This window comes from Garra rufa, chromosome 16 (assembly GCF_049309525.1).
Source record: "Garra rufa chromosome 16, GarRuf1.0, whole genome shotgun sequence".
Taxonomy (NCBI): domain Eukaryota; kingdom Metazoa; phylum Chordata; class Actinopteri; order Cypriniformes; family Cyprinidae; genus Garra; species Garra rufa.
In genome coordinates, this window is record NC_133376.1 from 29,416,932 (window position 1) to 29,429,795 (window position 12,864).

Here is a 12,864-nt window from a genome sequence, read left to right on the forward strand (position 1 = left end):
GGTTAATAAATAAAATAATGAAAAAATAAATAAATAAATTAGTAAATAAATAAAAATAATTGATAAAATAAAATAAAATAATGAAAAAATAAAATTGAAATATAAAATAAAATAAAATAAAATAAAATTGAAAAATAAAATAAACTTAAAGCAGGTTAAAGAGCAAAACAAGACTGCACTGCTTTTTGGCCTTTTTTTAATAAAGTAACTAGGGGATCTACAGATTTTAACCAAAACTAATGCACAGAATATTTGTTTATGGTCCATCATTGCTTGTATAATACAATGCATGTTAAACCTTTGCTCAAGGTCTTAATTAAATCAATATTGTCTGTTAAATATTGTTGACAGTTTAGGTTCATCTCTAAGAGTAATCTTACTGAACGTACCTTTAAAGTCCAAAGTCAGACATTGACCTGTTTAAAGGTGAATGACTGTTAGGTGAGCGATGATGTAAGAAGGGTCGTGAGACTTCACAGCTGTTCGGTTTGAAGAAGGGGTGGAGCCGTGCCAGTCAGCGTGTATCATAGACCAGTCAAGGTCAGCTCACATCAGCCATGAATAAAACATCAGTGGCCTTGGAGAAGTGCTCCAAGAAATTGAAACCTTTCATCTGAGAGGTCATGCTCGGTAGAGATTGAGTGAGAGAACATCTGTTTGTCTTCCTCTGCCTCTCTCTCTCTCTCTTTCCTTTTTCCTATTCCTTTTCAAGTAATCTCATACACATTTTCAATCAGTTATGACGCATTTTCCAGCGATGTAGCATCTTTACAGCTTCAGTGCCTTGGCTGAAGCCTCTAAGCCTCTGAGTATCGGCCACGTCCCTCTGCAGGGACCGACCGGACCACAGTCGATGACTCTCACGCTGAGAGGGGCCCATTAGAAACCGAACACCACTCACCACAACATGACCTTGACCATGCCGAGTAGACAGGACACTGCCAGGTGACAGAAATAGCATCTAGAGTAGAGAAGATGCTTCCAGGAAGAACAGGGCAGAGTGTGATATAAAACCTAGGAGGATTTTTGTCACTTTCTAAATGGCTCCATGCCCAGGGAGGTCTAGTTAGCTGCCTGAGTGATGCGTTGCCTGCTACTAGAGGTATATTTATGCCATGATAATATATAAATAGTACTTGAAAGTGTTACTGCTGCTTGGTTTCCTGTATAACGCTAAGCCTTATAGGAAATTTATGATGAAGTCCCATTAAATATAGGGTAAGAAAATCACATAAGCTGCTATTGTAGCACTATAAATTAGGGCTGTTAATGGATTTAAAAACTAAAAATTAAACGATATGCCGATTAAACAATTAAGTTCATTGTCAATTGTAAATCAGTCGATTATTCTGACAATTAATTGAGTTATCTGCTAATTAAAATTAATTTTTTTCTAGTAATAAATAGACCTTAGCAAACAATAGCCTTTAAAATGACTGAAAATACATATATAATAGCAATGAGGCAATAATAATTGATTTAAATAAAGCATCAAAAGCAAGTAATCATGGTTTTATTTAACAAACCTGTGAAAATAGATAATGTATTATAAACAATAAAAGTAATGTACATTATGCATTATAACAAATGACTGCAAATGATCTAATCCTTGTTTAATATTGACTAAACAACATTTAATTAAAATTAAAATTCCACTTAATCTTTAATATTTGACAATTTCTTTACGACTTTTTTTTTGAAGTCGTTATAAACAGCATACTGAGACAGAAAATCATGTATTCTCCTGTGTTGGCGTAGGTTTATAAATTATTTACCTTACAAATCTGATTAAATGGCGCATATTGTGTACACAGATGAATGTTATAATAAGCCCAATTTCACAGCAATATGCAGAGATGAAGTTTGAGATGGTCTGCGCATGTAAATTATAACAGTTTGTGTGGAGCAGCATTTACTGTGGACGGAGCTGCTCTGAGATGCACGTACATAACCTACACACATGTAACTAATTAAAGTGCATCTATCAAATCTGCATTATTTAATTGAATCGTAGCATTTTTGAATTCACAATAGCATTATACTCAGGGCTCTAGAGTGCGACCAATTTGGTCGCATGTGCGACCTAATTTCTCAATGGTGCGACTAAAAAAAATCAAAGGTTGCACCGGTGCGACCAGCCGTTCGAGGGGGAAAAAAACGAAACTCCGTCACTCTTAAAGTCTCCCTGTTGCTCAACAACAGACACACATTAGACCCATATCGTGGTCTAAACCAATCAGAGATAAAGGACGGATCCCGCCCCCCCCCTCTGATTGTCCGTGGTCCAGATATTCCTGTACGTGTGTGTACGTTTGAAAATGCATGTGATGCAGTCAGGTTGTCTCTACATTGTCAAGCGTTTACAATGCCTCCGCAAAAACACGGACTGGATCGCGGACTCCATTCATAAAAACCGAATTTACTATGGCGCGGAATGACACGTAATACGTTGATTTCTGGAATGATAAATCAAAAGTTGGTCTGTCACTTAATTCAAATCGCGATATGGACTAGTGTCTGTGAAAACTGAAAGGCAAAAAGACCGTTTAAAATGAATCCTGCATGTTCCGTTTGCCTCTATGTATTAATGGTGGAGACGTGTATTTTTTTTTAACTACACGCGTATAGGCTACTAAAGCGTTCACGGTGACGCTCCCGCTAATTTTTGGCATTTGCATCTCACATGAACAGATAAACTCAATCTCCAAACCTACTGTGTCACTTTTACCGTTTCATTTGAGAAAGCATCATATCATACTGTTCACAGATACTTCACGGCAACCTGTCAAAATAAGAGTACGGTTTAACATGAAACAGAACAATATTAGTCCTGTATTACTTTTGTACAGTATAATGTAGGTGTTTATATATTCCTATTTATAAATCATATGTTTGCCAAAAATTAAAAAGGTTTATTTTTCATTTGATTAAAAATAAATACATGTTTATGCTTTCATTTGATTATGAGAAAAATTAAAACAAGAATTTCGAAAAATAAAAATAAAATAAAAAAAACTATTTTAGAGCCCTATTGTTCAAAATGTTAAAATAGAGAGTTTTGGACTTATTTTTTCACTGAAATGTTTTCGTTATTACACAAAGTAGGGTAAAGTACTGGGGGAAAAATATGCTTCAAATAAAGAACTTTATATTGACCAGATTGTTAGTTAATCATTTACAAGTCAATATTGCCTATATGGACAGGGATTAAAAAATAAATAAAATAAAAAAGTAAAAAAAAAGTGAACTTGTAAAACTGCGGTGTTGAATGTGATGCGGTTGAAAATTTGGGTGCACCTAACTTTTGTGCTGGTGCACCTAAGAAAAAAAGTTAGGCGCACCAGTGCAACCAGTGCAAAAAGTTAGTCTAGAGCCCTGATACTTCATTATGATTTTAAAATGGTTTTAATATGTCATTCAGCCTTAGAAAACAGTCTAATAATGCATTTCATAGATTCTCCGTGAGATGCGCCATATTTTGATGGTTACTCAACATGTGCAAAATGCTATCAATGATTTTTCATCATTGAGTGCGTTTACATGGACCCTCTTAATGCGATTATAATGAGATTTTGGCAATATTGCGATTAAACTTTTCCCCATGTAAACGCAATACTTCGATTATAATAATGCGATTAAGCTCATAATCGCAGCAAGCATAATCGTATTAACATAGGTGGCGCACGCCGATTTTAATCGAAGTATACCGGCATGTAAACACCTTAATCGCAGTATTGCCGCTTTGACCAGAGTGCGCACGCGCTCCTGACTTACACGAATGACGAGCCACGCACTTGCAGACAGGGACTGCTCTACAAAGGGGCTAGGGGGCTATAGCCCCGTTAGAATTTTGAATATCTCGGTTTAGCCGCCCCAACCAGCTGAGATAGAGGAGTACTGCTGTCTCGTGCTGTTTGTCATAGTATTCTTCCACACGCGTCATGTGAGCGCAGTTTCGTGCATTAGGCTACATTTAATCCATTACATCATCACTAAGATTGAGACGTGCCGTTCATTTAATTTTTTATATAAGTGTAAAGTATACACAGTTGAATTACGCATTCATATGAATTGTGTTAATGTTGAGCGCACAACCCAGTCTCACGGAGCGCATGGTGCTGTCCAGCTTTGAAGTCTTTCCTTTGCATGTAACAGGTTTTTTCGTTGCTTTGTGTATAGAGCCCTGAATAGGCCTAAAATCTAGCCCAGCTCTTGGCATAATTCTTGGTAAGAGACTGGCCAGACTCCGACCCAAGATCGTCTTTTTGGCCACTTCTCCCAAAACAGCTTATACTACCATTTTTTTAGCTATTAAAATAGTTCAGTTTTGTATATAGGCCAAATGACAATGTAATAATATTTTGTTTCAGTTTTTTTTTTTAGTTAATTTAGAAAAAAATTTAAAGCATTTTTTTCGTTAAATATAGGCTAAGTTTTTTTTTTTTTTTAAAGAAGCAACCAGCAGCAGATGGTGAGTTCATATGCTTGATCAATTTAGCTTTCTTAAATCATCACGACTTGCCTAAAATAAAATCAATAGATATTAAAGAGTTCAAGCATATCAAAATGTTAGTTTTAAACGTTTAACCTGTATGTGCGCTGTTAGACTCATATTCTATCGTCTGTGCGGAGAGTGGAGGCTAACGCGCGCTTTACTGGACATGAAGGAGCAAGCGTGATCACTTGCATTGCAAACATCTTAAAATACGCTGACTTTTTTTGCACGTAAAGGTAAGAGTAATAGCTGTTATTCGTAACTGTAAAGGATTTATGTATATTTGCGTGCCCTCACATACAATACCAACAAATTGATAAATAAAAAAAATGGAATGGGCTCTCTTCTTCAGGAACAGGTATCTTTAGGCAATCGTGAGGCAAATGCGTTAGCCTTTCATGTGCTCTTGATTGCGGATTTGTGGAACTCCTAAAAAAAAAAAAAATGCGCTGAAGGCGCGCTCACTGCTGCCCGTCGGGCTCGGGCTGGAATGCAGGGCTTGTTTTAAGTTTGTGTCTATTTTTTTCGTTCGTGTCAGTTTTAAATATAATTTAAAAGGCTGTTTTAAATAAAATTGTAATTATAGGCTACTTCTGTTAAATATGGTGTGTAGGCTACCAGGGCTGCTTTTCTTTAAAAAGAAAAAAGACACAATTTCTTCATTAAGTAACTTTTACGTCACGAATATCGATTATTTTCTTAGCACCCCCACATATTGGACTAGCCCCCGTTAGCCCCGTTAGAGAAAATATTCTGGCGCCTGTCTGTAGATTAGAGACGACGACGGCGAAGAAGGCGACACACTTTTAGGGAGCTTAGGAAACTGGACTTTTGCGCGATATGAACATAATGCAATTCATTGACGGACAATAGGAATAATAGGAATAATGGAAATTCCATGTAAACCGGAGTGAAGAACTTTGCTCTTGACATGTAAACATCATAATGCGATTAAGTCCTTACTCTGATTATTGGAAATAATCGCATTATTCTTGCCCATGTAAACGTAGTCATTGATTACTCGAATTGAATCGAGGAATCATGACAGCCCTGATAGAATTTATTAATCGTTTGAATTAGTTTTTATTTTTATATTTTACATGAACAGTTTTAGTAATTTAGTAATTACTGTTGTCATTTTAATTAGTTTGTTTTTTTATTTTTTATATTTCTGTTTAGCTTTAATTTATTTCAGTTTTTGTTTGAATAATGTTAGTACTAAAATTTTAACTTTATTTCAGTTAGTTGCCAATTCAAGATTTCTTATTTTTGTTGTTAAAGTTTTTCATCTAATGTTTTTGTTTAATTTAATTTAATTTAATTTAATTTAATTTAATTTAATTTAATTTAATTTAATTTAATTTAATTTAATTTAATTTAATTTAATTTAATTTAATTTAATATTTCAGCTTTATTTGAATTTTACCAATACCAATTTTTCTTTTAGTTAATGATAACAATACTGTTCACTGCTAAAATCTAATAAAATAATAAATAAGCATAATATCAAAACATAAACCTCACTACACTAGCTCATTTTGTCATAACTTTGTCATAATCAGGCTTTTCTTAAATGGGACACACTTATTTTCCATAAGTTGGTATGATTCTTTAGGGTCTTCGTGAAATATTCCTCAATTGTGGTGCAAAACAGTGCCCTTTTTAAGTTGTCAAAAACAGCTCTGTTCACATCAAGCCGTTTTGGTGCATGTCTCTTTAAATAATAATGAGCTACTGCTTACCCCGCCCCTCTCTTCTTCTTTTTTTTTTTGTGAGAAAATTAAGAGTCTTATGTTTACTTTTACATCCAACTACAAAACACCTGCATTGCTTACAAGGTGTTGTCGTTACAACTACTTGTGTGGCGGACAGCTTACAACTGGCTGAGGGGAAAAAATATGCTAAAACGGCACAGTTGTCAGTTGTGGGCGGTGCTTGAGCAGTGTGACGTCATACTGCTCAGAAAATTAAAACAGCTCGATATCTGAGACTATTTAGGTATTTCAGAGATTAAAACAAAGTACTGAATGGATTTATATCATTGTAGGATGTCATGTCCACACACTGCTAAGACACATTAATATGCAAACACCATGTAAAAGTGAATTTTGCCTCCAATGTCCCCCTTAAATTGTTTTAAAAAACACTGAAGTTTAGTATTATTTTTTTAAAATGCATGTGTAGAAATGCAAATCACTAGTCACTCCTCCAAGTAGCCAACATTTCCTCTGTGGTGTCAAGATTCGCTTCAGACTGACCGCATAGGTCAGTCAAGTGACAGATGGGCTGAAAGCAGAGCCAGAGAAATACAGCATCTTTGACACATTGTATCCACTAAATCTGCTGAGCGATCGCTCTCTACTGCTCGGTCACCCTGGAATAACTAGATCTAGACACTGTTAGTTTTCCCTGGGAGCTGACATGAGTTTCTAAAACCACACCGATGGAATGTTTTCCACACTACTTTCTGTTTTTATTCTATTTATATTCCAGTATTTTCGGGACCCCTGTTAGGAAATTATTTGACACAAAATACAGCCAGAATGCTCAGAATGGCATGCTATCATACCTTACACTAGGAATGGAGTATGTTGTATGTGTACTGTGCAGAGTATGCAAATTTACAGTGTGCATGGAATATGCAGATGACCTACTTCATTTGCCAAAATGACTTCATCCCATAATACAATGTGCTTGTCTTACACTTTCTGTTTACTTAAGTGTTCCTAGAATGGCAAAACTAATGTGTCTAAATATTTTGAAGTTGTGCCACTGGAAAAATTGTACATAATTTGAATATTACACAATTTCCTGGCTAATTCATAAACAAAATACGATTTAACTTAAGATTGATCAGGTGGTAAACGCTCAGGCTTATTTCTCACAGCTTGCTCTGTATTTCATATTTATTTTTAAATGATGGTCTCATGACTGTTTATGCATTTTTTGTGTCACTATATTTACAATGCAGGTTCTCTAATGTCACAGGAACCATGTGTTTTAAAATAAAACATTAGCTTACTGCATAATGAACACTTTACAGTGCCTACTATTAGTTTAAGTAGTATGTAAAACAATGTGCATTATGCCACACAGTTTAAATGTATTATCCTGCACTACACTCATTATGTGGATCACATGTTTTTAGATGACCTAACATACATTTTTAATTGACCAAGTGATAACTAGTGATCGCCTCATACATAAAAACATTTTTTTTTTTTTTTTTTTTTGCCTTGATGTAATGTTTGATTGGACTCTCAAAGAAGAAAGAGATTATGTGCATTACAGACTATTTTAATCTCTTTTTTAAGAATTTAGTGTTAGTTTTACTGTATAATCAAGTTTATGAGTGTGCTATCTAAACCTTAAATGGTGCACTCGAGAATAGCTGGGTAAGATGAATACAAGGACGAGGCACGGAGGAGGTCAAGAGATCAGATCAATATAGAGCGATATGCAGGTACTCAAAGCATATTGCCAAGAGTTTAAAGAGAATTTCACACCTGCCTTATTCCCATTTCTCACAGATACGTGTCATAAGGCCAGCATACATATTTAATAATAATGGGCTAGTGATGCTTAAGTAGGAATAGCAGGGAGGATTCAAGACCCAAGGTCCTAAAGGGAGTTATATTAAGAGTTTTTTATGCACATTATATTTCTGTTGATATTGGTTCGTTTATTTGTATTATTTAGGGTTTCAAGGGTGTAGCGCTGAAACTCTATTGTAATTGTTAGAATGGCCAAGGATTAGCAATCTACACGTAATACTGATCGGGCAGACCAAACCGTAAATCGTAGAGACTTGGTAGTACTCCAACCGTCTACAATGTCACCCCAATTGGCCTGATGGAGACGCTACAGCAATCAAAAATATGAAGTTATAACTTCTAAATTGTTCATCGCAGGCTCAAGTGTCCCATGTTGTTGAAATCCTTTGCTCATGCCTTGAATTTCTTTGTCACCCTGGCAAAAATGTCTGGTATTCTGGTAAACTTTCGACCCTTTGTCACAAAGGGATGCCAAAACATTCAAAAGGGGCAGGGCTTCCTTTACTAAAATGGCTGTAACTTTTAAACGTAATATCTTAACCAAACTTACAATGCATATGTAAGAGCTAAATATGAGGTCACATGAAAACAATTGCAGAGCTTGGCGCTATAAGAGGGGAAAAAAACATAAAATGGCAATAACTATGGAACCAGTACGGTCTTGGTCCAAAGTTCCACAAGCGTCTATAAGAACATTTGCATATCTCAAAAAAAAAACAGGCCATAGGCCAATTAAATTTTACACATTTTACATATGTATCATACAATAGACCTTCTCTTTCAGAACGACTTTACCTATAGAACCACTGCTGTCAATCAAACTCTTAAATTATTGAGAAAATTTAAAAACATACTTTTGCAAACTAGTCCTGGAAAAAAACACGGCAGTGCAGTTCTCTGGACTCTCTAGGTCAATAATTATCAGAAAAAAAAAATGTTGTACCCATTGGGAAGCTATAACGGGGTTGTTTAGAAAAGAGGCCTGTCCAAATATATCCATATATATCCATATATATATATATATGTATGTATATATATATATATATTTATTTTTTTTCATATGTGCTTAAATGCCTTAAGTGCTTAAACCCCTACAATCCCTTCTTGCAGCTATATTTTGAAATTGTTGTTGTTGTATATATATTATATTGAATAGGTAAAAAAAACTGTTTTCCTTTTTTTTGTCTTTATCTTATCACATCTATCAAGTGACAAGCAGCAGAACAGTGCAATTTGTGACTTGGTTTCTATTTCTGTGGTGTTGTGCTGAGTAGCATTGGTTAAAAATGCAGCGGCACATAACTGTATTTTTTTTTTTTTAATTAGCAACATCTTCTTGCTTATAATGTGACTTGTCAGACAGCATTTTCATTCACATTTAAGTGTGGTTACTGGTCATTTATTGGATTTTATCTTCTGTAAAAATCATGTTTGCTAGTTTCTGCAAACATGATCTGTAGTCCTGTTCTTGTTTGACTGGCAAATGAACCTAAAACTGTCTTGATGTTCCCTGCATCTGTCTCCGTTTTCTCAAATGTTGACAACTAAATTTAAACTATATTTTGTGTTCATGTTTTGCAGGAAACAGAGCCAGATTTTAATCATTGTGCAGTCTGCATTGAAGGTTATCAGCTAAACGATGTGGTCCGCATCCTACCTTGCAAGTAAGTTTGTGTGTGTGTTTGCAAATGTATTTAGTTTTGCTTGTTGAAATAAGGGCAATTAAATATTTACTTTATTTCTGCAAATGCCGGTTAAAATGGTTATTAATGGACTACTACTACTACTACTATTAGTATTTATTTATAGAAACTGGATTTGTTATGGTCATAAATTCTAAAGATCTTTTCCATTTTAGCATCTTGGCTTATGTTGTCTGCTGACAAAAATCTCTTTGCATTGCCCAGTGCAATTTGGTTTTCACCCCAGACTTTGAATAATGTTCAAATGACATTTGGAGAGAGAGGAAAGAGAGAATTGGAGATCAGAGGTCACTTGCTGTTGTGAGATGTGAGTTTGTTGAGGAAATATGGCACTGCTGTGGCTGTGAATCACTGCCCTGTCAGACCCGCTCTGCTTATTTTTAGCAGCTCAGCTTCTAGTGACCTCTAGGCAGCAACACACAAACACACACACATTTATACTTACGAACAAATACACACTATTCATGCACAGTGTATTAAAGGGATGCGACACATAGTATGCACACACAAATAGGCAAACATGCCCTTTCCTACAGTTTCAGACACCATCTGCCGAGTATGACCCGGTCACACAGCTGGAAGTCTAGCTGCTAATTTTGTGGATCACCTTACTCCAAACACGCAAACTGTACATGCTCACATGTTAGAACTGCTTGTATAGATTCACTGTGAGCAACAACGTGCAGTAACTCACCAGTTTTTTCATGAATACTTTTGTGTTGTCATTCCTTCCTCTTTTTCACAGACATATCTTTGTTGCTAATGTTTTTAGGAATTAAGACGCTTCCCTTTTTACTCATCTTAATGTTGTCTGAACCTGTGACTTTCTGCACTTCATCCCCTTTCATTTTATGAAATATCTTGAAATGATAGAAAGTCAGCCTTACAGGTTTGGAATGAGTAAGCTATATGAAAAATGAAAATAAATAAATAAAAATAGGTGAACTGTCCCTTTAAGTGCAGTATCAGTCATCTCTCCATACTGTAGCATTAATATTTTTCTCTTTTCATCCACACCCACTCACGCTCTATCTTTATTATCTCTTTCGCTCCCTCTTTCTGTCTCTACAACTGTACAGCAGCGATGAAACGCTAATCCAGAGCCTGGTTAATTGCATTGTTCTCTGCGTACGGCTGAATCACTGCTTCACTCCAGTCAGATCAAATAACACACTCATGAGCTGCAGCCTGTGCTGCCTCAGACAGCTGCTGGCATCCAGCAACAAACCAGTCTGAAACTCTTAGTCATAGTGAGAAGTGGTTGGATAACCATTCAGGTCTTGCCAAGCTTTGAAGACTCCATGGAATCAAACTTTTATTCCATGTTTGTTGGCTTTCAGGCCATGTGTATGGTAAAATACTCCCAAAAAGTAGGAAAATGTATAAATGAGAGCCCACTAGCTAATAAAAAATTGGGCATTAAAGGGATAGTCCACCCAAAAATGAAAATTCTGTAATTAATTTACTTACCCTCATGTCGTTCCAAACCCGCAAGACCTTCTTTTATCTTCAGAACACAAATGAAGATATTTTTGATGAAATCCGTGACACTGAATAGTTAAATAGTCCATGTTACATCAGTGGTTTAACCATAATTTTACGAAGCTACGAGGAAGAGACATGGAAGAGAAGAGTCATTGTTTTTGTTTTCTTTGTGCACAAAGTATTATACAAAGTATAGCTTCATAACATTATGGTTGAGACACTAATTTCACATTGACTGTTTTAACAATGTCCTTTAACAATACCTTTCTGGGTCTTGAACATTTCAGTTGTGTTGCTGTCTATGCAGGGTCGAAAGCTCTCGGATTTCATCAAAAATATCTTAATTTGTGTTTACGAAGATGAACAAAGGTCTTACGGGTTTGGAACGATATGAGGGTGAGTAATTAATGACAGAATTAAATTTTTCGGTGAACTATCCCTTTAAAAAAACGTTGCATTTTAAGACTTAATACAACACACATACATACACTTTGTATGTAGAAAACATACAGTTTGCTGTAATTTAAGATGCCAGTGCCTCCTAGCAATTTCTTATAATCATTGAACAATACGAATGTTAGATATTTTTCATATTCGCTGTCTAGCATTAAACATTCACAGCTAGTTTAGCTCTGAGGGACCTGCAAGTTGTTTAAATAAAAGAATTTACAATATGCATAAAAGTACTGTATATGTGACTCTGGACCATAAAACCAGTCATAATGGTACATTTTTTTATTGTTTTACTGACTTTGCAGCATGATTACAGGTACCTAAAGATGTTTGTTATTCAGGAACACTGAAGTATTTTGCTGTTACAATAGAATGTCAAATACCAATTTACTTCATATTAAAATACAAAAACTAAAAAAGCGATTACTAAAATACATCATACAAATACTCAAAGTTCTTTTAAAGTCTGTAACTGATATTTATACATCATCTGAAAGCTTAATAAATAGCTTTCCATTGATGTATGGTTTGTTAGGATAGGACAATATTTGGGCTGAGATACAACTATTTGAAAATCTAGAATCTGAGGGTGTGAAAAATCAAAATATTGAGAAAATGGCCTTTAAAGTTGTCCAAATGAAGTTCTTAGCAATGCATATTACTAATCAAAAATTAAGTTTTGATATATTTTTGGCATAAAAGAAATATTGATGATTTTGAACCATACAATGTAGTTTTAAGTTTGAATACAAAATGCAAACACGTGACCTCCATGAGGTCAGGCACTGACGTTAAATAATTCATAATCGATTCCAATTCATCCCAAATGGTGTTCAATAGAAATAGTTTAGAAAAGTATTGAAGAAACCTCTATGGACCTTGCTTTGTGCACAGGAGTATTGTCATACTGGAATAGAAAAGGCCCTACCCAGTGTTATCATAGAGTTGTTATACATTCATGTCATTCTGTGCTGCATAATTAAGATTTGTTTGGAGATATGAACTGGAATAGCCAAACCCATTAATCATAAAAAGATGTCTTTTATTCAGTTTTGTATCCATATAGTTAAGTAAAAATATTCAGGATATACATATAGTAAAAGATTTTAACAGTCAGAATCATTGGATCATGGAAAAGAAGCATTAATATTATGGGTTAATATTAGTTTTCATT

General features: G+C 35.0%; 1 protein-coding gene across 3 annotated transcripts in view; it reads left to right on the forward strand.

Moving 5' to 3' along the window:
• rnf130 (ring finger protein 130) overlaps positions 1-12,864 on the forward strand; it is a 65,793-nt gene that overhangs the window by 39,766 nt on the left and 13,163 nt on the right. For all 3 annotated transcript variants that reach the window (XM_073820616.1, XM_073820617.1, XM_073820618.1), the window contains exon 6: positions 9,631-9,713. In XM_073820616.1, coding sequence (XP_073676717.1) covers positions 9,631-9,713 — 83 coding nt within the window. The remainder of the gene's footprint in view (positions 1-9,630; positions 9,714-12,864) is intronic.